General features: G+C 45.1%; 1 protein-coding gene across 2 annotated transcripts in view; it reads right to left on the reverse strand.

Annotated features, from left to right (window-relative positions):
- NOAZFP (nucleolar atypical zinc finger) overlaps positions 1-26,808 on the reverse strand; it is a 230,839-nt gene that overhangs the window by 86,685 nt on the left and 117,346 nt on the right. For both annotated transcript variants that reach the window (XM_085641596.1, XM_085641597.1), the window contains one exon: positions 15,577-15,656. In XM_085641596.1, the coding sequence (XP_085497722.1) occupies positions 15,577-15,656 (80 nt within the window). The remainder of the gene's footprint in view (positions 1-15,576; positions 15,657-26,808) is intronic.

Consider the following 26,808-nt stretch of genomic DNA (forward strand, 5'->3'; position numbering starts at 1 on the left):
TCGTTATTTGGTCTTGTGCTAAGCCTTATATAAAAATACTATTTTTATAATAACTTCTGTGTCGTGTCCATCTGTAGTGTATTCACTTTATTACTGTATGTGGTCATAAATGCTTAACACACTGCCTCTGAGATAAGCCTGTCTGCTCTGCCAAGCTACCAAGGGGGTAGCAGGGGTTATCTGAGTGTGTAATCCCCTTTCCCTGACTAGAGTTGGTTGGTCCCTATTTGTCAGAAGTGTATACCTCTGCCAACTAGAGACCGCCGGTTCTAACATTGGTGGCAGCGGTGGGATTTGAACTTTGCATTTATGACTCATGTGCAGTGATTAGTGTGCGCTACATAGTGAAAGCAGACCATAACGCAGCCACAGTCTGTTTGGTAGGATATTCTATTTTTGTTCTCCGCTTTCCTGGAGCTTATTTTCTTAAACACTGCCAGTTTTGACCATGGAGAATGCCGGAGCTGCTACACCTGTGGAGAATGTTGTGGGGGAATTCGATAAGGAGAAGATAGATTCCTACACGCTAAAAGATCTAAAAGGATTTTGCAAGCAGTTTAAAGTTCCTACCACAGGTGTCTCAAAGAAAGAGGGCTTCCTCAAAGCGCTGAAGGCCTGGTTAGAGGCCAGAAATCCCTCTGATCCGGTGGTGGTACCGGAAGAGGAAGAAGAAGAGGAAGAGGAAGAGCCCACAGGTGGGCCAGTGTCATCTCCAGGCAGTAGTGCGTCCTCTAGGAGCCTTTCCCCCGAAGAATTAGAAGACAGGGAGAAGGAGAGGGGGTACAAGTTAGAAATGGCAAAACTTAAATTAGGAGGGCAGTTGGAATTAGAGAATGCAAGAAGCAAGAGAGAAGCTGAAATGGAGAGCAAAAGATTAGATTTTGAGAGAGAGAAATTAGCGTTTGAACGTGAGAAGATGGTGAGGGAGATGGAGCTTAAAACTAAGAGTTTAGAGTTGAATCCCTCTGGTGGCAGCACTCCATCTGTGCCTGCAGAAAGTAGGTTTTATTTTCCTAAAGATGTGATCAAAGATTACAGTAAGAATGAAGATATTAGCCAATGGTTTAAAGCATATGAGTTAGCGTTATTGGCCCACCGGGTCCCTGAGAAGGATTGGGGAACGGGGTTGTGGAGCCGCTTTACAAACGAGGGGAGAGATACCTTGTTGAGCCTTCCTGCTGAGGATAGGATGTCTTATACTCATATGAAAGATGCTTTAATGCTGAGATATGGCTTAACCCCAGAAAAGTACAGACAAACCTTTAGAGAATGTAAGAAGTTGCCTGGTACTACGTGGGTTGAATATGTGTCTTTTTTCTGCAGAACCATGGATGGTTGGATAAAGGGTAGCAAGGTTGATAGTTATGATGCTCTTTATGATTTGTTTGCTTGGGAGCACTTGTCTAATAACTGTTTTCCAGAGCTACGCCAGCACCTTGTTGATAGCAAGCTATCTAACCCTAGAAAACTTGCTGAGGAGGCGGACCGCTGGGTCAGTACCAGGGTCCACAAGGGTCCAGTGGGAGACTCAGCCAAAGGTGGGCAGGGTCCCCAGCAGAAGAGTGGGGGGGACAGGGGTAAACAGAGGGAGTTTCAGAAAGGGCCCCAAAGTAGTCCCCAAGGGAACCAAGGGAAGGGTTCCCAGCCTCCCCCTGTAAAGAAGCCAGAGGCCCCGACAGGTAAACCTGTTCACAGGGGCCCCATGACCTGCTATGCCTGTAAGCAGGTGGGACACCGTTATTATGATCCCCAGTGTCCCATGAAGGATTCGAATGCACCGCCGCGTGCACCCCCTCGTCAGGTAGCGAGTGTAGCCCTGGGAGGGGAGGAGATGGGAGCCCCCGGTGGGTGGGGTCCCGCAGAAATGTCCCTGGTCTCTTTAGGAGACGTGGAAATGGTCCCTCCAACCCCTCTGCCTAGTAACACTAAGAAATATAGGCAGTGGGTGACCATTAATGGCCATAGGGTGGAAGCTCTCAGAGACACCGGAGCGAGTGTGACAGCTGTCAAGTGTCACTTGGTGTCCAGAGAGCAGGTGGTCCCTCATGCATTCTACCCCGTTGTAGCTGCTGACAACTCACAGAGTCAGTGTGAGGTAGCTCAAGTTCCCTTTGAGTGGGGGGGGGGGTCTCAGGTACTCTTCAGGTTGCTGTGAGGCCCGCCATGCCTGTTGATTGTCTCTTGGGCAATGATTTGGAGGACTCCCCTTGGGCTAAGGTGGAGAGAAAATCGCATCTGGAAATGTTGGGTCTGCCTGAGTGGGTGTGTGCGACCACCCGGTCCATGTCAGTCAGTAAGGGTGTTGATGGGGGCCCGGAGCCTGAAAGTATGGCCCAGGTCCCAACCGTGAAGAGAAGAGGCAGGGGGCGCGGGAAACCGTCCCCCATCGTTCCCGCGGCCCAGGAGGGAGCAGACCCTGAGGGGGATGCCCTGGAACCGACAGGAGAACAAGTGGCCGAACTGGGAGACCTGCCCGAGCTGACCCATTGGCAGCAGGATGGTGGTCCCTCCAGGGAGGAATTTTGTGCTGAACAGAAAGTGTGCCCTTCTCTTGTGGGTATGAGGCAGCAGGCCTCAGCCCAAACGACAGGTGATCAGTCAGGATCACATTGGGTCTACTGGGAGAACGACCTCCTGTATAGCGAGCCTAAGGCTGCTGAACCTGGGTCAGCCCGTGTGCTGGTGGTACCCCAGCGCTTCAGAGCCTTCCTACTGGGGTTGGCTCATGACGTTCCGTTAGCTGGACATCTGGGGCAGGACAAGACCTATGACAGGCTTGTCACCCATTTTTATTGGCCTCAGATGAGAAGGGATTCAGATATCCATTGTAGGACCTGTCAAACTTGCCAGGCAAGTGGGAAAAGTGGGCGGAAGCAGAAGGCTCCCCTCCAACCTTTTCCCGTCGTCAGTACCCCCTTTGAGCGAGTGGGAATTGACATTGTGGGGCCACTGGACCCCAAGACAGCCATGGGCAACAGGTTTATCCTGGTCTTGGTGGACCATGCCACCCGGTACCCGGAAGCCATCCCTCTCCGAACAGTGACGGCCCCCGTGGTGGGACGGGCACTGATGGGTGTTTTCTCCCGCATGGGGTTCCCCAGAGAGGTGGTGTCAGACCGGGGCACCAACTTCATTTCGAATTATATGAAGTCTCTGTGGAAGGAGTGTGGGGTAACCTACAAGTTTACCACTCCTTACCACCCTCAAGGTAATGGGCTGGTTGAGAGATTCAACCGGACCCTAAAAGGCATGATCATGGGTCTTGAAGAACCAATGAGGCGTAAATGGGACGTCCTCTTGCCATGCCTGCTGTTTGCTTACCGTGAGGTGCCACAGAAGTCTCTAGGGTTCAGCCCCTTTGAGCTTTTGTATGGTCACCCGGTAAGAGGACCTTTGAGTCTGGTCAAAGAAGGCTGGGAGCAATCTCCCAGGAAACCTCCCCAGGATGTATATAGTTACATGCTGGCCTTTAGGAACCAGACTCGGCGCTTCAGAGATCTTGCTCAGGCAAATCTGGAGGCCAGCCAGGAAGAGATGAAGCGGTGGTACGATCAGAATGCCACTCTGGTTGAGCTTCAACCTGGTCAGAAAGTTTGGGTCATGGCCCCTGTGGAACCTTGTGCGCTCAAGGACAGGTGGACTGGACCGTTTGAGGTTGTGGAGAAAAAGAGCGATGTCACCTACTTGGTGGACTTGAAGTCTCCCAGGAACCCCTTAAGGGTCCTGCATGTCAACCGGTTAAAGCCCCACTTAGAAAGGTCCGAAGTGGGCATGCTCCTTGCCACAGATGCTGGGATGGAGGAGGAGAGTGAGCCTCTTCCTGACCTCCTGTGTGCAAAAGAAAAAGATGGGTCAGTGGATGGTGTTGTCCTCTCTGACACACTGACCCCTGAGCAGCAGCAAGATTGTCGCCACCTGTTTGTACAATTCCCTGATCTGTTCTCCTTAATCCCTGGTGTCACTCAGTGGTGTGTCCATGATGTGGACACTGGGGACAGCACTCCTGTGAGGCACAAGGCCTACAGGGTGACTGAAAAGGTCAGAGCATATATCAAGGAGGAGGTCTCCAAGATGTTTGCCTTAGGGGTGGTTGAGTCCTCTAGCAGTCCTTGGGCCAGCCCAGTGGTCTTGGTCCCAAAGGCTGCAGCGCCTGGTGCTTCACCAGAACTTCGGTTCTGTGTGGATTACCGAGGACTCAATTCGGTCACCAAGACTGACGCGCACCCCATCCCCAGAGCTGATGAGCTCATCGATCGGTTGGGGGCTGCCCGGTACCTTAGTACGTTTGATCTAACGTCTGGGTACTGGCAGATCGCCTTGACTGATGGGGCAAAGGAGAGGTCTGCATTCTCCACACCAGATGGGCACTACCAGTTCCGTGTGATGCCCTTTGGGATGAAGAATGCCCCTGCCACATTCCAGAGGTTGGTTAACCAGGTATTGGCCGGGCTGGAAGATTTCAGCGCCGCCTACCTGGACGATATAGCAGTGTTCAGCGCCAGCTGGGAGGAACACTTGCGCCACCTCCAGGAAGTGTTGTTGGCCCTGCGCAGAGCAGGCCTCACAATCAAGGCTAGTAAGTGCCAGACTGGGCAGGGTTCAGTGGTGTACTTGGGGCACCAAGTAGGGAGCGGCAAGGTGGCCCCCCTGCAACCCAAGATAGATACCATCCTGGCTTGGGAACCGCCTAAAACCCAGACTCAGGTGAGAGCCTTCTTGGGTCTCACGGGTTACTACAGGAGGTTTGTCAAGGGGTATGGCAACATTGTGCACCCCTTGACCTCGCTGACTTCCCGGAAGCAGCCGAGACTTGTGATCTGGACTGACGCCTGTCAGAAAGCCTTTGACACCCTGAAAACTGCAATGTGTACAGCACCGGTCCTCCAGGCACCCGACTTTTCAAAAGAATTCATTGTCCAGACGGACGCTTCAGAGCATGGTGTGGGGGCTGTTCTAGCACAGATGAATGAGGAGGGCCGAGACTTGCCTGTAGCCTTCATCAGCCGGAGGTTACTTCCCAGGGAACAAAGGTGGAGTGCGATAGAGCGTGAGGCATTTGCTGTGGTCTGGGCGCTGAAGAAGCTAAGACCCTACTTGTTTGGGTCTCACTTCCGGGTTCAGACAGACCACAGGCCCCTCAGATGGTTAATGCAGATGAGGGGTGAGAACCCAAAGCTGTTGAGGTGGTCCATTTCCCTACAGGGGATGGACTTTACGGTGGAACACCGCCCTGGTACAGATCACGCCAATGCTGATGGTCTGTCCAGATTTTTCCGCCTTAGTGATGAGGACTCCCTGGGTGAAGGGTAGTTCTCCCCACATTTCAGCTGGAGGGGACACGTGTTAGACCTGGCATCATTGGCATGAGTCTCTCCTCCATTTTTTTCTGTTTGCCTCCTCTGTTTACGATGTTTTTGCTGGTTTATTGCTTTGGGCACTGTGCCACTGCTGATCAGTGCCACAGTGCAAGTGCTCCCTATGTTAAATTGTTACATTGATTGGTGTTACCATGATTGGCTTGGTTGACTTACTGTTCAGACCCTAGTCTAGTGCACTGCGTGTGCCAAGGGCGTGTAAGTTAACTGCTGCTGGTGGGCTTGCAGCACTGGTTGTGCCACCCACAGAAGCAGCGTGCAAAATATGTCTCAGGCCTGCCACCGCGGCGCCTGCGTGCAGTCCCTGACTGCCATGTCGACTTGGTAAGGAAACCTACTTACCAGTCTCTAAACCTTCACTTTGCCACATTTCAGACACCTCTATGGTAGGCCCTAGGGCAGGGTGCATTGTTGGTAAAAGGTAGGTCATGCCCTGATGTGTGTGGCATGACCTAATAGTGAATTACAGCCATTTTCGTTTTTCACTATTGAAGGGCTACCTGCCTCCAATAGGCCAGACTGGGCAGACTGATTATTAACTCCATTATAATCTATCTGACTCAGGGAGCATGGTAGCAAGTCGAGTTTAGTATCCCTGAACTCAGAATTTAATAACACACCCTTTAGGATGGATGGTTTTTAAATTCTATGTTTGAAAATAGCACTTTTAGAAAGTGGCTATTTTCTTGTCCAACTATCTACCGGTCTCTGCTGGTTTGGTGTGTGTGTCAGGGGCTGGGTGGCTCCAGAGGTCTGAATGAGTCAGTGTGGGGTGAATGGGGCGTTTACACATAGAGTGAGGGAAGAGTAGCCTGCCCTGCCTGACACAATACTGGCTCCGCCTCCTGCTGGGCGACTGATAGCCCTGCTCCTGCCAGTGACAATACTGGCTCCGCCTCCTGCTGGGCGGCTGAGGACTCTGCCCTGCTCAGTGAATAGGCCAGGTGCCTCTGCCTGGCAACACCCACAACAAACCTGAGATGGTGGGAATCGCCCTGCTTGGACAAAGGGAAAAAGGGGTATAAGAGAAGGACCCCTGAACCAAGAACTCAGATCACTTCTGACAAGGAAACCTGTACCAAGGACAAGAAGCCTGCTGATCTAAGGACTTGCCTCCCCTTTCTGCCAGAGTGCTGTTTTGCTGTGGAGGAACCTGAAAGCTGCTTCTTTATTTTTGCCAAGGAACAAGGAGAGAGGAACTTGGTGTGTACTCTCTGAACACTTGCTAGGAAATCTCCAAGGACTGGAAGAGTGCCAGTCTCCTGCTGAAGTCACAGGGCCAAAGGACTTCACCATTTGCTGAATTGCTGGAAAGTGTTGTTTCCAGTAAACAAGGGAAAATCTGCAGTCTCGACGCCAGCAGCAACGCCAGTGAGCAGTGGGTATCGGCCCCGGCTCCAAGTGACCCCGTCCCGACGCCGGTATCAACGCCAGTGAGGAGTGAGTATCGGCTCTACCTCCAAGCGACCCCGTCCCGACGCCGCTGCTGATCGCATCGACTCGACGCCCTTCTCGACGCCGTGAGCGCTGCTCCGGCCCGACATCCCTCGACGCCGCTGCGGATTGACCCGACTCCGAGGCACGATCGACGCCGACCTCGACGCCGACATCTCGACGCCGTGGATCATCATTTTCTTCGTTTCTCAAGGTACTGTACTTGTGGGGTCTGTTGCAACTCCAGGCTCGACGTAGCGCTCCTCGCGGTCGACGCCGAACCTTGGGAATCTTGTAGACTCGACGTCGTGTGACTCCTGTGGGGGTTACATTATTGCCAAAGAACTGTGCTCAGAAGAATACTTTGCTAAAGAACTATTTGCCAAGAAGAAACCTTACTTGAACTATTATTTTTCCTTCCAAAGAGTATTTATTAAGACTGTGGTATATTTTTGTCGTTATTTGGTCTTGTGCTAAGCCTTATATAAAAATACTATTTTTATAATAACTTCTGTGTCGTGTCCATCTGTAGTGTATTCACTTTATTACTGTATGTGGTCATAAATGCTTAACACACTGCCTCTGAGATAAGCCTGTCTGCTCTGCCAAGCTACCAAGGGGGTAGCAGGGGTTATCTGAGTGTGTAATCCCCTTTCCCTGACTAGAGTTGGTTGGTCCCTATTTGTCAGAAGTGTATACCTCTGCCAACTAGAGACCGCCGGTTCTAACAAGGACCAAAACAAAAAAAATATATAAAACTACATTTCCCATAAACACTTTGGATAACAGTAGTTCAGTTACATCCAGAGAACAGCATGTTGTTTTTGGATTTAGTGGCAATTAAAAATAACAGTGAAGATGTCATAATCCTTGCCTATGTGTCTTTAATAGAATTGAAATTTTCCTCTACGATAGCTAAGAAATAATACCATTATTGGGGTTGTGAGCAACATCTAGAAGGGGTGTGAATCCAGACATGACCTAAAGCCTAACCTCTGTCTGCATTTTTTTCCTTCTAAAACCCTTGAGATAATTCCATTACCACTCCATAGATAAAAGAATAATGCAAAATTTCCGAATCTACATGGATTTATGCTTCATAATTTGCATGCTCAGAGTTACTACCCTTAGGGATTTCCCACTGAGCGGTGAGGAAGCTACATGATGTGGGACCTTAGTGCAAACTGTCAGGTCGTTTCCCCAGATCTGTGAAGTTATTGGAAAAACGAAGCACAATCAGAGCAGAGACTCCCAATGTCAAGGATTCTTCACCTACAAGAGAAAGATGGGCTCCCAATGCCACCTTCAGTCACCAGAGTAGCTGGGTAGAGTACTTAAGACCTACCTCATCGCAGGCGATGTAGAGACTAGATACAGTATAACATCAGAAACATGGACTGTCCAGTCAGAAGTTTTATTTTGAAAAAGGACTAGCACTTTGGAATGATCCAGTATGGAGCATCAAATTATGCAGCAAAGTTGACTAAATTATGTTTATGTATCAAGAAAAGGTGAACCATTTGGCATACAGCGGCACATTTATTGTTAATATTTTACTGTTTTTCATATTTACATACATTAATGTTGAATGTGCAAAAGTTTAATCTCACTTGTTCCAGTTTCACACCTCAATAAAACGATCAGCAACTGAAAAGTAACTAGTTAACCTTTGCAAAGGGTCTGACACTGCATGTCACGTGTAGAGAGGGGATTTTTTACTTTTCATTTGTTTAAGCTGCATATTATTTCTTTTTAACCTGGTAGCCCCTGGTGTTAGGCAGTGCCCTCTGGGGATCGTCTCCTGACCTCTCCACTTGACAAACAATTTATGTATGGAAACTTTTGCGAAACAAGACTAATGCTAAAACAGAATCATAATTATATTAAACGTGTATTCACTTAAAAAAAGATATATAAAAATACATAATAAAAGTTTATATATTTTGATCCTGATGTTTGTATTGAGTTTATCTTGATCCGCAGGGTACCATAACTTCCGTTACAGATAATTTGGAATAGAACGCTAGCAGGCCGTACAGTTTCAACTTTGGTGCTCATTGGGGCTAGAGCTTACCAAATGACTGGGTTTGGAATTTGTAACTTTAAAGCAGCTATCTTGAACCATTTGTGATGGTGAAGGGACTCACATGATGGATTGCGTAGGAAGACCAGGACTGCAGCCTACCTTAGAGTTAGTGACTGTCACGTATGATGTGTCACTCTTCCCCTGTCGCTCCCTGTCACTTGGTTCTGGTAAAAGGCTGTTTGACGCTCCGTTGAAGAAGTGTCTCCTTGTGCCTCACCAGTTGATCTGCACATCCTCGAGTCTGAGACTGCACATCCTCGAGTCTGAGACTGCACATCCTCGAGTCTGAGACTGCACATCCTCGAGTCTGAGACTGCACATCCTCGAGTCCGAGACTGCACATTCTCGAGCATAAGGCTGTTTGTTCGAGCCACGCTTTGCTGTGACACCGCTGTAGCGCCCTTCTCCATGGGATCCTGGTGGACAGATAACAACAGGGAGCTAAGAGGAGGCTGAAAGCAAAGCTTATCGGAGTGAAGGAGATTGCTTAGTGTGGAATCCGGCTTACGGTCCCCCAGTCGCAACCACCTCAGCTCTAAGTTGGTGTTTGGGTTTTCCGCCTCCCTCGCCAGACAAGCATTGGCATAGCCAATAGGTCTCGCCTTTGGGACCTTATAAGTGTTTAGCTATCCAGCACAATATCCTTGGTGCAACAACATCAACTGTTGCATGGCTAAACACTTATAAGGTCCCAAATGCGAGACCTATTGGCTATGCCAATACTTGTTTTATGTTGGCTATGTGGATTAGCACTGTCAACTATATAATTTGGTATTAAGACCAGAGATTTTTAACAATTAAAAAAAAGCTAAATAAATGTAAAATGTGTACGATATATTTTTTTTCATTACAAGTCAGGAAATACATCAAATTAAGGCAAAGGAGGCACAGTTGGCTTCCTTTAAATTAATAACATTGTTTTATGTTAGGTACTGCTGCATATGCAAGGGCTGAACGGTTTCCTAAAATCTACAGAACTCTCTCTTACTAGCATAGCCAAGAGATATGCTCTAAAATACTCAGCTAATTAAACTAAATGAAAATTAATCATATTTCATTCTCGCCAGCAGTGAATCCACCTTTTTCAGGTATGAGCCTATTGTAGCCTTTGTGAAAATAAATTGCAGACACTGTATCAAATTGTTGTAATCAGCCAGGCAGGGGCAGTTTGTTGATATAGATTTATTCGTCAAATCTACACAGCGGAGGCAACAGACGAGACAGGAAACATCCACCTCGACAAAACGTCTCCGCACAATTCAAATCATAGAATACTCTGACCCCGTCACCCAGCAACACCATGAACATTCTCCATCAAACCTTGCTACATAGGCTTACATTGTGAACCATATCTGTGAGATATAACGTATCCCCCTTTCTCATTTTCTTTTTGTTAAACAAAAACAAAAAGAACAATAAAAAAAAAACACAAAGCAGTTATGAAAAGTAATGAACCAAAACAAAACATAAACATAGATAAGCATACACGCTGTCACGGTAATTCAATCACAAAAACGTTTGGGAATTCTTCTCGTCCTAGTGCTCCTTCTCAGAGGAGAACGAACATCAGCAGTTCTACAAAAAGAAAAATGAGCATCCGCAGTTTTGCAAGAAGAAGACTCAAAGCAATTACCACCTTTCCCTGTGTCACCAGAAGTTTCTCCAACTTTAACAATCTTACCTACATTCCACCAATTTCCCCCTTCACCTTGAACCGCATTTTTACCTAAATGGGCGACACGGACAGGTGGTCCAAACTTACTCTCCCCTTTTTTTACATGAGTAGAAGATTTGATTCTAATAAAACCCCCCCCCAAACACTTCTACCAACTTATTAGAACTCTTCTCATCATACCACTGCTTTTGCCTAACTTGAGCATTCTGAACATTTCTCTTCACCATATCCATAAGACTATTCATGTCATGTATCGATTTGATCCATTTGTTCATCCACCCTGGTCTAAAGCAAGTATTAGCCTTACGTCCCCTTAAAAGCTCAAAAGGAGAGATCTTAGTCGTAGAGTGGGGAGTCGTTCTATAAAACCAAAGCATACTATCGATGGAACCTTGTATATTAACATTTGAACATTTTGCCCATCTAACACATTCTCCCACCACCCTATTCATACGCTCCACTTGACCATTTGACTGTGGGTGATACAGTGAACTTCGTACATGTTTAATATTGCAAGAACTCCGAAATGACTCGAATTCAAAACTGACAAACTGAGTACCATTATCTGTGACGAGTGTCTCAGGAAACCCCTCTCGAATAAACACCTCTTTTAAAAACATTACAACACTAGAAGAGGAAATGTCTCTAACCACTTTCACCTCGGGCCATTTTGAAACGTAATCAATCAACACCAATACAAAACGACACCAATTCTGCAAACCTTCCATTGAACCCATGATGTCTAAACCCAGCTTACTCCAAGGAGCAGAGGGGCAATCGACAGGCAGCAGTGGTGGAGTCTTTACCTTTAACCCTTTATCTGAGTTTCTACAGATGGAGCAGACATCAACTACCTCCGTGACATCAGCATCCATAGATGGCCACCAAAAACAATCACGAACTCTTCGCTTAGTAAGAGTTGAACCCAGATGACCCTCATGAGCTCTGAGAATGATATTCTTCCTCACGCATGTGCGCGAGTGGTGCGCGCGCAGCAGTAATCAACGCCATATGGCGCCTCTGCTCAAGCGCGGGCCCGCACACATGCACTGCAAGCTGTGGCCAGCGGTAGCATTTTCTGAAGCCCTTACTTCAAGTCTCGCCAAACCAGCGCAAGCGCTGGATCAGGCGAGACCTAAAAAACGAGTCTTGGCTCCTGGCGCCTGCTTCCTTGGCGAGCTGCATGCACACAAGCAGCCGGTGCGGGAGAGAGAGCGCAAAGGAGGAAGAAAGGAAATGAAAGCAAGCCCTGTATGTGGCAAACATGTGTGTGGCAAACAATTATAACTAGCCCAGCTGATCTACTTAAGACGTTGCATCATCATCTGCTGCTAATAAATCTGATGAGCTACTCTCTCTTATTTCATTGTTTAAACGCTTTGAATTAACAGATGACCAACGTGTGAGAGTTTCTGTTTTTTACATACACTGTTGAGGTGACGGGGTCGAATGGCAAGGTAAAAGGGAAACAAAGAAAAGAAATGGAAAAGTGCAAAGAATTGTAAGGTTATAAATGCAAATGTATACGAGTGGGGTCTAAACTTCTTAAAAAGGTGTTAATGAGCAGGGTATGTTTGCATATCCCTATGCTCTCTTGATCCATTCTCAAAACAAATAAAATAAACTTTGTAAATCAGCCAACTAAAACAGCATTTCTAAGGAAGTGCACACAAAAAAGGAAAACGAGGAGCTGATCTAAGAACACAGCAAAGGAACAGAGAGAAGGTATGCATTGAAGCATAAAGTTTCTAACATAGCCCTATAAGATATACATATTTATCTCAGAAAAATCTATTTGTGAGGACTGTACAATTACTGTAAATTTCCAATGTTTTTCATATACCTTTAGTCCTATTCAAAGTTGCACTGCAAACAAAACAATCAACCCATGATGAAATCAAATTATTCACCAAAACAGGGATTTCTTCACATAATAAAGAGCTGATGCCACTATCAAAGTCTGAGTCACTTAACTCAGCTAAGCAACAAAGTAAAATTAGAAACAATTCTATGCTAGCTTGCTTTAGCTCATAAAGTTCTCCCAGCACATTACACCCCAATTAATCACTGGTGAAGGCAAAGACAATCCATCAAAGACCATCTAAAATAGACATTATTGAAAACCAACTGGATTACCATTCCCTGTCCACTGAAATCCGTGATGAGGAACTACTCAATGCTAGCTTACATGAAAAACCAGCAGAGCACGAGGACAATAATGTGATGAAAAGTTTAATAGGAAGGGATAGAGCTAAGGATTCATGACATGAGATGGTAGCTTCATTAATTGTAATGATCCTAGCATTCTCCAATAACACTTCTATCCTGGATAGGCAGCCAGCCACTGTGTGCAAAATGGAAAGTTTCCTAACCTCTACTCACAAACAAGTGAGTAGATTTATCCCAGATAAATTGGGTTCAAGAAGCAGTAAGTTGGATGAATGCAACATGTATAGGCTTAAGTTTTCTTGATAGAGTATCACATTTACCCAACACTTTGCAAACAATGGTAGACATCTTAACAAATGGAGCTGGAGGTATATACCATTCACTGATAAAGCTATAAGAGGTCTAGACTAAATTTACACTCAATATCAACAAATAAAATTAAATTTGCAGTGGAAATACATCAGGAAGAGGTATATATCATAGTGATCCAAGACAGCAGATAGATTCTCAAGTATAAAAAAACACGTTTGTAACCTAGAAATACATAAACTGCAGGTGATAAAATCAACTCAACCTCAACTCTTGAATCAGTACTAAGTAGGGAACAAGGAACCAAGGATCCATCAGAGACTAAAGGGACTTATTCTGAGTTTGACCCATTTATTTAAGAAAAATAACTGGAAACGACTAAGAAAATGTAACCAGGAAAACATTTTAATTCCTTAAAAAAGGTAGTTCATCTAAGAAACAGGAATTGCTACAGAAGCCTGATCCAATTTTCACAAAACAAAGTATTAACCAAGAAAACGTGGGTCCTGTGAAAACTGCAAGCAATAACAGTAAGTAAGGCCAGAACACAAAAAATTGTATCAAGATTATTTCAAATAAAATCAAGGATTCTCTTTCAGTCCCTGGCGCTCAACAGAAAAAGTAGAACTAGGATCCAATACCATAGAGGGTTAAACAAAAGTTGAAAGTCAGGTAAAACAAAAAAATCAAACTTCAGTTGATAAAGTATCAAGTAATATATATTTAATTTGTGGCCCGTCTCTCTTCTTCCAGGACTGAGTAAGGTGTTGGAAAAACACTTTAACATACACCTTTCGGACTTCCTAGAGGCCAAACACATCCTGCATCCTACCCAGAGGAGGTTTCGGAACAAGCATAGCACTGAAACTGCCCTCTTGGTGGTCGCAGAGGAGGCAAAAATTAAACTGAATCTGGAAGGTACTGTTGCCATCATCCTCCTAGACCTCAGTGCCGCGTTCGATACACTCTACCACAGGACCCTTATAAAGAGGCTTCAGAAGGTAGGAGTGTCAGGTCTGGCTCTTAAGTGAATCGGCTTGTTTATGGGGGACAGATCCTTTCAGGTCTTTGACAAACCCTGCACCTCGGATACTTTTCCTTTGAGCTGTGGGATTCAACAGGGGTCCTTTCTTACCCCACGTTGTTCAACCTTTACATGCGCCCATGGCCACCATTGTATTGCACTGAGGGATCTCACTTGTGTTTATGCCGCCCAGCTGGTGCTCTCCCTCACCCTGGATGGCAAACACCATGCCCCGCCCTGGAGTCTTACCTGGAGAGTGTAGCCAGATGGATGGCAACTCATGTCTTAAGCTCATGGTAACAAAACCGAGCAGATGATACTAGGGAATAATTTCAAACACCCCACATGTCCCTGGAATGGCCCACGCGGCTTGGCCCTCCACCGGCTGGGTTTGAAAAGTTTGAGGGTATGGTTGATCATAACCGCTCTATTGAGACACATGCTACGAAATCTTCCTCCAGCTGTTTCAGGATCCTAAGAATGCTGCAGAAAATCTTGCCCCGATCCCTCCAGTCTCTAGGAGGCTAATAGTGCAGGCGTTGATTCTCTCTAACCTGGACGAAGGTAACTCCCTCTACTTGGGAGCTCCCAAAGCCGTGATTGGCAAACTTCAGGTGGTACAGAATGCGGTGGCAAGAACAATGTTAAACATCCCCAGACATCACTTGGCATGCCAGGCTCTGGCCACCCTTCACTGGCTGGGGGCCCTGATCTCAACTTATTTGCAAACGAGAACAGTCACAGGGATAACCTAGATAGTAGCAGCCAAGAAGAAAATTACCATGGAAGCTTATACATTTTTTGGAATTACTGATACTAAACCTTTACCTGCACCCCTGACCCAATCAAACAAATACCATAATAAAATATGTGACCATGGTGACACCCTGATCCCATAACAGTGGAATTATCATTTCGGGCAAATTTATTCAAAATCTAATGCAAACTAGTTTACACAATATGTGGCCGCAGGATGAAGATGTAATATGGAACATTCAACCTCAAGAAGGTATTCTAAAAAGAAAGACACACTAAACAAATCTCGTCTGACCTCCTATATATTCTCAGGCTGCAAGTTTTAAATGGTTGTTTGCGAGCAAGATAAGCACTTTTAGACTGGAACAGTTGTTTCAATTGAATTAGTTATCCTCGTTAAATCTTTTAAGATATTCAACCAATTGTTGAGTGACCATCACCCTCAAGCATTTACTCTGCAAATACAACCAATTTAAGGTTTCCACTCTTGCACACATTTCAGCAGAGTAAAATACAGTGCACACTGTATGTGTTCGCACATTTCTATGACCCTCTATTTTACTCACAATTTCTATCCATTTACTATTATTGGCACTCTAAGTCCCTATTGTCCTATACACTATTCACATCTGCTGCCTCCAAAATTATGTAGCGCAGTGGAGAATACATTCAAATTTAATAACCGGAACGTTTCATTCAATTTAAAAATACACTTGATAATTAAATCATCACAACTTTGAAAACCTACCACCATAGCGAGGCCGGTGCTGTAAACTCCTGCATGCCTTATGACACAATCAGATGATTTCATCATGCACTTCGTCTTCCCTGTAAGAATATCAGTAAAAAAACAAAATCACATACCAGCCACTCTGAAACAAACAAGAAATTAATTAATTTTCCTGGAAAAACAAACAATTAGCACTGTAGAATTTTTTTTTTTAAAATGAGCATCACTCATAGCTTAGGGCTCAACTGGTATTAAGAAATAGCTATCTAAGCTGTCATAACAGACACATCGAATAGAGAAATGCAGTTCTCCTCAGGATGTACCTCTGCATGAGAAAGTGTGTGTGTGTGTGTGTGCGAGAGAGTGTGAGTATGCGAGAGAGTGAGGGAGAGTGTTAGAGAGAATGTATGAGTGTGTAAGAGAGTGGTAAAGTCTTGGGTTCCTTTTCGCTACCACCCTTAACACGGAGGTCTTAAATCTCCGCTGCTGTGCAGTGGATATGAGAGGTGTTTCATTTTATGTGGCGTGTCGAATATCAGTTTTCCACTCATATCTGGGATGAAGGGATATATTTTTTCTGATGGTCACCTTTTCTCAGCCTATTTGAGATTCTGATTTTTTACTCCTTTTTGACTACTTTCAATGTCTGCTACCATTACCGGCGGTCGGAAGTTCAGGAGAGAAACTGAATTTGTAGACGAGGTAGGTTCTAGGTATATACACAATAGGCGCTAGTGGTCTGTGTGTCTGAAAAATGGGGGTTGTCCGCCTGTAATAGTGAAGGTCCCTGCAACAAAGGACGGTAGCCCTCACCCACCCCAGGTTGGCATGATTCATCCTAGGGCCCCATCTAACACCACAACCAAGTGTTTAAGCAGGGTGGGTTACAACTCTCCACAGAGGGGAGCTCTTGAGGAAGTACAAAAACAGGAAAGAGTCCTCTATAGCAGTAGGAGTGGATGTGTAAACAAGCATTGGCATAGCCAATAGGTCTCGCTTTTGGGACCTTATAAGTATTTAGTTATGTAGCACAATATCCGTGGTGCAACAGCAACTGCTGGATGGCTAACCACTTATAAGGTCCCAAAGGCGAGACCTATTGGCTATGCCAAAGCTGGTTTCTTGCTTGGTGTCCATTGCTACCAGGCCGTTAGCGACAGATCTCAGTGCCATAATAATAATTCATGCATTTCAATGCGATTAGAAAAAAAACACTAAAAAAGCCAATAGAAAAACATTAACAATACAATACTCCTGTGCACTGATCCAAGTCGTGATTGACAATGTCTCAAACCAATGGCTGAAGTTCCCTGAGCAAAAGAAGCCAGGGTTCAAGTAGGCTAACCAAATGCCTATTACAGTAAGCACAGAACAGAAGGCTTGCCATTGAAGGCACAAGCACCACAGAACTCAAAGGTTCAGGAGCAAATTAAGCCAATGGCTTGAGGAGGCCACCTCAAATCCCCTTACAGTAAGCAGTAAATTCAACATGAATGGTGCAAGTGATATACACACGTCAGACCTAAAAATACTGCAAGCTTTTGCACAATGCTATGTTTTTGCTTTGGGTTTATCACCCCGGAGACATAATTTAGAATTTTCCTTAGCCTATATTGCCAATATAGCCAATACAAATGGGTCTTTTTGTTATAATGGTCCCATGACCCTAATAATCCGCCAGGTTAATATATGTGACCAAAAGAGTTATCCTAATCCGGAATGTCACTTGCAGCTGCTTTCCAAATTTACAAAGTGTGCTGCATCTAGTTATTGCCTGAGGGCAATCTGACACCATAGAAACCCTATGCATGGTGGTACCGCCATTTTCAGAGAACCCAGTGGAACAAAGTGGGAGGCCCATACCTTGGCAGAAATCTGTTCCTGCATGAGGAAGACTGGAGGGAATTCCCACATTTTGGGACCAATTGCTGAAAAATCCTAAAAGTTTCATGTTTAGAGTGTTCTCAAGGCCAGCCAGATACCAATGCTCTATCAGGCTTGCACCAATAGATTCCTTGAGCCATACAGGATTAGAAAATGTATATTTTTCATACTTTTCATATAGTCCTGAGTTTGATATCTACCATCAAATGCACTGAGCACCATAAAAAGTAATTCTTACATCATTTAGCAGTCTCCACTAATATTACATAAAATGACTGTGCAGATGACGTCCCCTAGACAAACCCACACATATTTAGCGCTGCTGAACTCCAGGCATCCAGAGCTACATTGCCTTGGTTAGCTTTCCAGGATTTAGGTCTGTCCATTTGAGAAATTCAACAAAACATTGAGAAAATGTATTTAAAAAAGAAAGTATTTCCACATGTTGCATAATATTTTCGGGCAGCAATGAGATATTGCTGGAGGATTTGAACCAATACATAGTCCTGAATATGTCGATCAAGAATAGTTTGCATGGGTACACAAAGATACCAAAGAGGAACTTGTGCCTGAACAACCTATGGTCTACTTTTAAAAAACAAGCTCAGACTCAGAAGTGCGATAACACTCCAGCAGCGACAGAGCTAATCTGCATGTGCATCATGGCAAAGAGAGCCGTATGCTTCTGTGCTCTGCAGTTACCATACCTCATAAAAACAGTTACATATTTTTTGACAGAAAATAGAAAATTAGCGGCGTTTTATTTATTTTATTTTATTCCGATACAGGCAACAATTCATTTAACCTCAATGTTTAAAGTGGTTTTAAATGCACGAAAGCTTTTGAAAATATAGTTAATTAAAAAGCGATAGGCTGCATCTTAAATCAGCCAGTCCAAACCGTTTTCCTATAGGTCTACACCCCGTGTAGGTGAATTGCATGCGCAACTTAAATCATTCCAAAACACGTTAACTACTAAGCCCAAGAAACGTCATACCTTAGCCACCCAGCTGAAGAGTGGGGACATCCTAAAGCAGCAGGCAGATCGGGCGAGCTAGCCCCCTGCTACCTCCCCCTTCGACCCTTAGCGCCCGAAGTAAGCTTCCATTTAAGCGCTCTCGCCGGGGGAGGAGGGGAGCGAGCAAGAAGGGTCCCTGCGTGCAGAGAATCACACAGTGCAGGGGACATGAACACTGTTTCCACTTCCACTTGAGGTCAGTGACCGGCTTGTGTCCCTGCTGACATGTCTGGCTTGTGAGCAGTCAGTTTGAGTAGGCGGGGTCCGGCGAGAAGTGAGTGAGTTCCTCCCTTCGACAGCTGACCCGCCTTCCCCAGTTTGTCAGTGCGAGCAGCGCTGAGAAACCAGGAAGTCGCAGAGGGGCTGGTTCTATATGACACAGCGCTGGGAAACTCACTCGGGAGTTTTCGCGGCTTATAAAAGAAAAGCGCCGTCATGAAGGCAGTGTAACTCTTCGTGGTCACACTTGACTTCTAAAACCGCTCTCTGTGGAGAACAGAAGTCGCCCAAACACTACGGCAACGCAGGATGCATAGACGTGCTGTCACGAGAAAATCTGACACCAAAAAAGTGAGCGAATAATAAATGTTTTGAAGCAAATGAACTGCAGTTGTTAAACAAGCGTTGGCTGTCACGAGAAAAACTGACACCAAAAAAGCGAGCGAATAATAAATGTTTTGAAGCAAATGAACTGCAGTTGTTAAACAAGCGTTGGCCGCGGGAAGGGGGAGAAGCGGGAGTTGTGTGTGCGCGTGCGTCATCGCGATCACTCTGAAAGCGAAAGTGATCGCGATGACGCACACGAGTTTCCAAAGTGCTGCTGGCGGACGGCTGCGCGCGTGCACGATCGCGTGAACGCAAGCGTTAGGCCAGCCAGCAGCACTTTGAAAATCCCACATACAAAATGTCTCTTCGAGCCAGCGCAAGCGCTGGGGCTCAGCGAGACCTAAAAATGGATAAAAGTGCAGTTCGAGTTTCCAGCAGGTAGAGGTTAAAAACATGTGGTTTAACTCAACCTAAAGAATGTGGTCAACATGTTTCTGCCTAAACGAGATCCTCAACAGAGTTGTCGATACATTCATCAGAACCAAAATCCTCTCTGCTATGAAGAACTAAAGATACATTTATATAGCCAATATTAGCTCAGTGTATGCCTGATCTCCTACTGATGCCTGAACCTGTATTAGTCTGAAGAGAAGACGCACACAGTTTACATAACTGAACATTAACCCTGCTGGACAGACAAATGTGGAAATCGCCTATCATGGAGATTGTGTTCAAACAAGTGCCACACAGTGATCATGACAGGTAGGCACTGCATACATACATGAAGCATACCCAAATACTTTAAAAACAAACAAGGAACAAGTTGGGGATTGCCTACGTACTACAAGGTTTGTGGCTCAACTCAGCTCAGACAGACGAGACGAGACAGGTCACGAATTAGACTAGGTAATATAGCCAAGGGTAGCAAAAAGAGAACAGTCACACTGGTAGCAAAAGTAGCTGTAGCCAGGCACGCAAGTATTTTATGTAAAATAATCAGATGCATACAAAAAGGGCAAACTGTGATGATTTGTCCGTAAAAAACAGCAGAGTGAAAGCAAAGAAGAGAGTGCCATCCACTTGGCGGTATTTCATAACTGAGTCCCAAGACGGGGGTCGGGCTTCTTCAAAGGTAGTAGAAATATAAAAACAAACATTGGTAAAGTTAATAGGTCTCTGCAATCTGAGAGCTATTGGAGTTGTCAACGCCAATGTCTTTTAGCCATGTGTTATGGAGTGGAGTAGATGTATGTGGTGTGGAGTTGAAATATGCATAGTGTAAATATGTGTCATGGTGCCGAGCGGAATTATGTGGAGTGTAATTATGTTGCATGGTGTGGATTTACGTGGCGTAGCTTTGTGTGGCATGAAGTGACATGAAGTGGAATTATCTGGAATGATACTGAATTATATTGGGTGGATTGCAATTATGTGGTGTGGAGTGGAATTATGTGGGTTGGAGTGGAATTGTTTTTTGTGGAATTGTTTGGTGCTGAGTGGACTTATGTGTAGCGGAATTATGTGACAAGGTGTGTAATGGAATTATGTGGATCGCAATTATGTGGTATTGAGTGTAGTGGAATTATGTGGAGTGGGTTTGTGTGTCACAGAGTACAATTATGTGGAGTGGAAGTATGTGGCATATTGATGAATTATGTGGCATGGTGTGGAAATCTGTGGTGTGGATTGGATGCATGTGCGGTGTAGTGAAATGTGATTTGGTGTGGAATTATGTTGTGTGGAATGGAATGTGTCATGATGTGGAGTGTATTCATGTGGAGTGTTGCTAAGTGGTGTGGAGTGTAATTATGTGGAGTTGAATTATGCAATGTTGAGTGGTTTTATGTGGAGTGTGATTAAGTTGCATGGTGTGGAATTGTGTGGCACTGGATTGTGTGCTGTGGAACTGTGTGGCATGGTGTGGAATTATGTGGAATGGTGTGGTATTATGTGAAGAGTAATTATGTAGCATGGTGAGAAGCTGAATTTTGTGGAGTGTAATTATGCATTTTGGAGCTGCACGGATATATGTAGAGTATTATTATGTTATGTAAAGTGTAATTATGTAGGTTGGAGTATAATTAGGTGCAGTGGAATTTTCTGGATTTGAATTGTGTTGAGGAATGCAATTATGTGGATTAGAGTGGAAATATGTTGCGTGAAGTGGTATTATGTGAAGTGGAATTATTTGGCATGGGGTGGAGTGTACATCTATGGAGTTTAATTTGTTGGATTGTAAATATGTGGCATGGAGTGGAATTGCGTGGTGTTGAATAGTGTGGAGTGGAATTGTGAATGTTGAAATGAATTGTTTGTAGTGTAATTATGCAGTGGGATTTTATGTGTTGTGGTATTGAGTTGCTTTTAATTGTGTGACGCGGTGTTGAATTATGTGGGGTTGAATGCTTGTTGTCTTCACAGGCCAGCTGAATGAAGGGCACAGTCTGCATCAGTTGGATATATTGTCAAGTGATCTCTGATGATCTCAGCGGGGTTTAGATTGCTGTTGACGTGGGATTTAGGCAGTACATCTACTGCAGTGCTGAGGAAGCCTACTTCATGGGGGGTGAGGCAATGTTTCTCTTCTCTCACCCCTATGTACGACATCCATCAGCTGTTTGGGCCTCCCCTGCGAGAGCTCGAGAGTTGAAATGACTCCTGCTTCGGGCGGTTAGATTTATCACTGCTTTAAAGTTTCAACATGGGCTCTGCTGGTAATTAAAGGCGGCTCGCCGAGTCCTCTGTACTTACTCAGCAAGCCTGTTTTGAGGTTTTCTTTTCCTGTGGAGCATGTTGCTAAAGGCATATTAGTTCTGATGGGTTTATTTCTCGCCAGAGACATGCTCTCCCAGAGGGTTTTCATCAGCAGATACGGGTTGCTGAGTCACGCCAGTGGTGTTTCTGCAGCTTTTCTCTCTGCCAGCATGTTTATTTTAAATGTGCATCGGCAAGAGGGGCAAAAGGATTAGGTTACTTAACCTGTAAGCATCTGTTCTTGTAGTGCTGTAGATTCACATGCTCTGCACATGTCCTCCATCTAGTGTTGGGCTCGGAGGATTGCAAGTTGCTTTTCTTTAAAGAATGTTTTTGAGTCACGAGGATGTCCGACTCCTCCTCTCAGCGATACTGCGTATGGGCACTGACTCCATTGTTAGATTGTTTTTCCGAAGGCAGGTGAGAATGGAGTTAGAGTAAGTATTACGAATGTGATGTTCTTGTAAGTAAAGCAATTGAAAGTAGTAAACAATGACCTACATAGGAGTCCGGGGAGGTGGGAGGGCACAGAATTCCGTAACAGCCCTAATCCTTCGAAATCAATCTTCAAGGCCCTTAAGGATCTTTTGGCCAAAAGAACTTCTTGCCCGGTATTGGCCTCCACTTTACATTGCGAGGTCTTGGCATCCTTCTTTTTGGAGAAGGTGCAAGCCATTTACCGGTCGTTCTCTGATTTGAGTCCACCTCTGGGGCCTCTGGTGACGACACTGGGTCGTCCTATAATGGAGTCGTTTCCTTTGCTCTCCTCTGAGGAATTTGACAGGGCGACCCTAAACATTAAGTCGGGCTCACCTCTGGACCCATTAAAACCTGTCGTCTTTAGAGATCATTGCTTTGTAGGACGCCCTCTTTTGCGATCCTTCATTAACACTTCACTGATGACGGGCATGGTTCCTGTCAAATGGAAGCAGGCGGTGGTTTCTCCTATTTTGAAGAAGCCTTCATTGGATCCTTCGAGGCCGGAGAATTACCGGCCTATTTCCTTACTTCCCTGGCCGGCAAAAGTTATGGAGGCCCATGTCAACCAGGCTCTCTCTGACTATATTACCCGTGCTAACATCTTGGATGACACCCAGCAGGGATTTCGTGCTGGGCATAGTACGGAGACTGCCCTTCTGGTTATGGTTGACCATCTTCGTGGGCTGGTGGATTTGGGACAGACGGCGGCGCTAATATTATTAGACCTAAGCGCCGCCTTTGATACTGTCTCACATCCTATCCTTTTGCGTCGCCTGGAGGAGTTGGGCATTGGTGGTGTTGCCTTACAGTGGTTCCGCTCCTTCCTTGAGGACCGTTCCTTCTGCGTTGCCATACCTCCTCATCAGTCCAATTTCTATCCCCTGGGCCTGGGGGTGCCTCAGGGATCCTCGCTTAGTCCCACGTTGTTTAATCTTTACGTGAGGCCGCTGGCTGATGTCGTCAGACAGTGGGGCATGACGATGGTCTCGTATGCTGACGACACTCAGCTAGCGGTCACTATTAGCGGGGACGCTGAGTGCGATGCCCCTAGGTTCCAGAGTGGACTGAGAGCGGTGGCGAGCTGGATGAATGCCAACTGTGTCCAGCTCAACGCAAAGAAAACTGAGGTTATGGTTGTCGGGAAGGGACGTGACCTGTGGGGAGATAGATGGTGGCCACCGGAGCTTGGGCCAGTCCCAACTCCGGTTACGGAGCTGAGAAACTTGGGAGTATGGATGGAACCCGCTCTCAGCTTCGTGGGGCACTCCAAGAAAACTGCGGCCTGCTGTTTGAGTTCTTCGAGGCTTAAGATCTATCTTGAAGTTTTTTGACTCCTCAACGAGGCAGTTGGTTGTTCAGGCAACCATAATTTCTCGATTAGATTACGCCAGTTCACTCTTGGTAGGGGCTAACTTGGCAGAAATTTACCGCCTCCAACGGGTCCAAAATGCAGCAGCTAGGGCCATAGTGGGCCTGCCCAGATCCTGTTCTGTGTCCAGCACTCTCCGATCTCTTCACTGGCTCCCGGTGAAAGCCAGAATTCACTTTAAAGTGCTCTGTCTGGCATTCAAGATCTTGAAGGGTTTAGCCCCTCGAATCCTTTCTAACCTCTTGTCGTTCTATGTACCGTCGCGCCCTCTGAGATCGCTGGGCCAAGCGTTGGCAGTGGTCCCGAGATTCAAGTTGAGTCGTATGGGAGGTCGATCTTTTCGGGTGAAAGCAGCTATCTTGTGGAATTCTCTCCCGTTGGAGATTCGCCTTTTGGACGATCTCTTTTTATTCCGAAAAGCTGTAAAGACTGCGCTTTTTTAACCATCTTACTTTCTGGTCCTGTTTGTTGTGTTGCTCCCTCTGTTCTGTTAGGTGCGGCTAAGCTTATCTTGTCATGCGCCAGGACGCCCCTTAGCTGGGGCAGCTGTGCGCAATACAAATGCCCCTAACATAACATAACATAACATGTGAACCTACAGCACTACATGCCAAGAACAGATGCTTACAGGGTAAGTAACGCAATCCGTTCGAGGTATGTGTGGCTGTAGATACACAAGCTGTGCATAGACTGTAAAGCTACCCCTTCCCCAAGTGGTGGCTAGCCTGTGGGGGTGGGGAGCAGTTGTTTGAAATAAGATACGTAGTACAGCTGTCCAACATTAGCTTGTTGATTTGCTGAAACATCCACACAATGTTTTGTGAATGTGTGTGGTGTGGATCATGTTGCTGCTTTGCAGATGTCAGCAATAAGGATGTTCCCTAAAAAGGCCATAGAAGCTCCAATTTTACAAGTTGAGCGTGCCCTAGGAGGAACAGGTAAAAGTCTTTTAGCTTTAGCATACCGGGAAATCCCATTGTTAGAAATTGGGTTTCCAATGTGTGGAGGTGAGAAAGCAATAAATAATTGCTTAGTTTTTCTAAATGTTTTAGTTCTGTCAATATAATATATTAAGGATCTTTTGACATCCAGTGTTTGTAGCGCTCTTTTTGCCACTAAATCAGGTTGCAGAAAGAAGACAGGTAATCTATAGAATGATTAATACGAAAGGGAGAAATTACTTTGGGGGGAAACTTTGGGTTTGTTCAAGCACTACTTTGTCCCCATGTAGTTGGAAGAATGTTTTTTCTAGGGTTAGTGCCAGGATCAAGGACACGTTGTAGTGAAGTGATATATTGGAAAGTAGCATTCTTGATATCTAAGTATTGTAGTTGACATGAATATAGTGGCTCAATTGGAGGTCCAATGAGCCTTGTTAGCACAATGCTTAAACTCCATGTTGGGGCTGGTGTGAGTTTAGGGGGAATTACTCTTTTCTATACTTCCATGAAAGTTTTAATGAGTGGTATTTTGAATAAAAACAAATGTCTATTTTGTGGATAGGCTGCAACAGCAGCAAGATGTAGACGTATTTAAGTATATGCTAATCCGGATGTTTGACGATGCAAGAGATAAACAATTGTTTGTACATTTACTTGTAAAGGGTTAACTTTTTGCTTCTGCCAATAGAACACAAACCGTTTCCGTTTAGCTGAGTAACATTTTCTAGTTCTAGGTATACGAGCTTCTTTAAGAATAGCGTTCTATGACTTCAGGTGCCACATGGCAAGGTTCATCTGTTTGGATGTCTGATTTGGTCATGGTTCTGAGTGAAACGGTCCAGTTTGAGGGAAAGGTTCTCGTGAGGAACTCGTAATAGTTCTAGTAGTGTGGTGAACCATGGTTGCCAAGCCCAGGTTGGGGCTATGAGAATTAAGGAGAGTGATGTTTGTCTGAGCTTCCTGACCACAAATGGAAGTAGTGGGAGAGGGGGGAAAAGCATAGGTAGGCTTTCCCATTTTCAGTTTCTATTTTTGGTCAATTCTGATGTTTTTTTCCCCTCGGTGTTTTCAAGTGATTTCAATACCTTAAAAACAGTGGTTATCAGTGGATACACATTTTCGCGCCATTAAAAACAACAGAAACAGTGATTTTCTGGTGTTTATGGAACGTTTTGCTTTTATTATTGCTTGCTTTCTGCACTTCTAGTGCATGGTATATAGACAGCATACATACAGTGTATATGAGGTCTAAATATATTTTTCCAAATCAAACTTATTGTAGTACACCATACAATACTTCTTCAGTGAGTCTTCGGTCATGTGCTCGCTCTTTCCTTCCCATGTAAACTTTTATCTGTGAAAATGTCCTCTCAACACTGGCACTTGAGACTGGCAACGCCAAAACAGCCAGTACACAATTTGCTAACTCTGGCCACTGACATAGCTTTCGATGTCAATACTGGTGCACCTGAAGATTGTGATTCTCTGGGACAGGTTCTGCAACAAATGCGTTGAACTGGGCGCATATGCCCTCAGAGTTATTAAAGCGGTAAAAAATGAAGCAGCACTTTAGAAAGTCCAGAGAAAATTCCCCTAGAGCAAGGGATCTAGAACTTGTGCAGAGTACCAGAGTGAGGCTTCATTGACTTCAAATGTCGGTTGGTGAAGGGACATTTCTATGCATCATTGCAAGCCATTTCTCATACATTGAGAAATAAAATTTCCTGAATGGCTCGTCAACATTTTACATACATGTCTGAACCTTTTTCACATATATAAAAACAAAAAAGTGATTGTTTACATTTACAATTGTGTGAGTATCTTTACTTATGTAATTTGGGGTGTTTCTGATATTGTTATATGATCATGATGAATTAATTGACTGGTTTAAAACTTTATTCTGGCATAATATACTAAGCAATTGCTTGACCTGACAGAATCAGCTGTACATTACCAGCTCATCCATAGAGCATTGCCTTTAGATAATGGGTATGGGAACCTGGAGGTGAGGTTTGGGCATTTTGCATTTTCTGGTGTTGCAAGCAAGTCTATTTGAGGAAACCGTAATTTGTGGAAGTATTGTTGCAGTATTTGGGGGTGGTGTGTACTTATTGCTGCGTCCAAATGAGGAGGTCTGCAACTTGATTGCTTGTTCATGGTACATGTTCTGCTAGGAGATGAACATTGTGATGTATTGCTAAGCGGCAGATTGTTTGTGATAGTTGCGATAACTGCAGAGAGAGTGTCCCCCATTTTTG

This window comes from Triturus cristatus, chromosome 2_2, assembly GCF_964204655.1.
Source record: "Triturus cristatus chromosome 2_2, aTriCri1.1, whole genome shotgun sequence".
NCBI classification, from domain to species: Eukaryota; Metazoa; Chordata; class Amphibia; order Caudata; family Salamandridae; genus Triturus; species Triturus cristatus.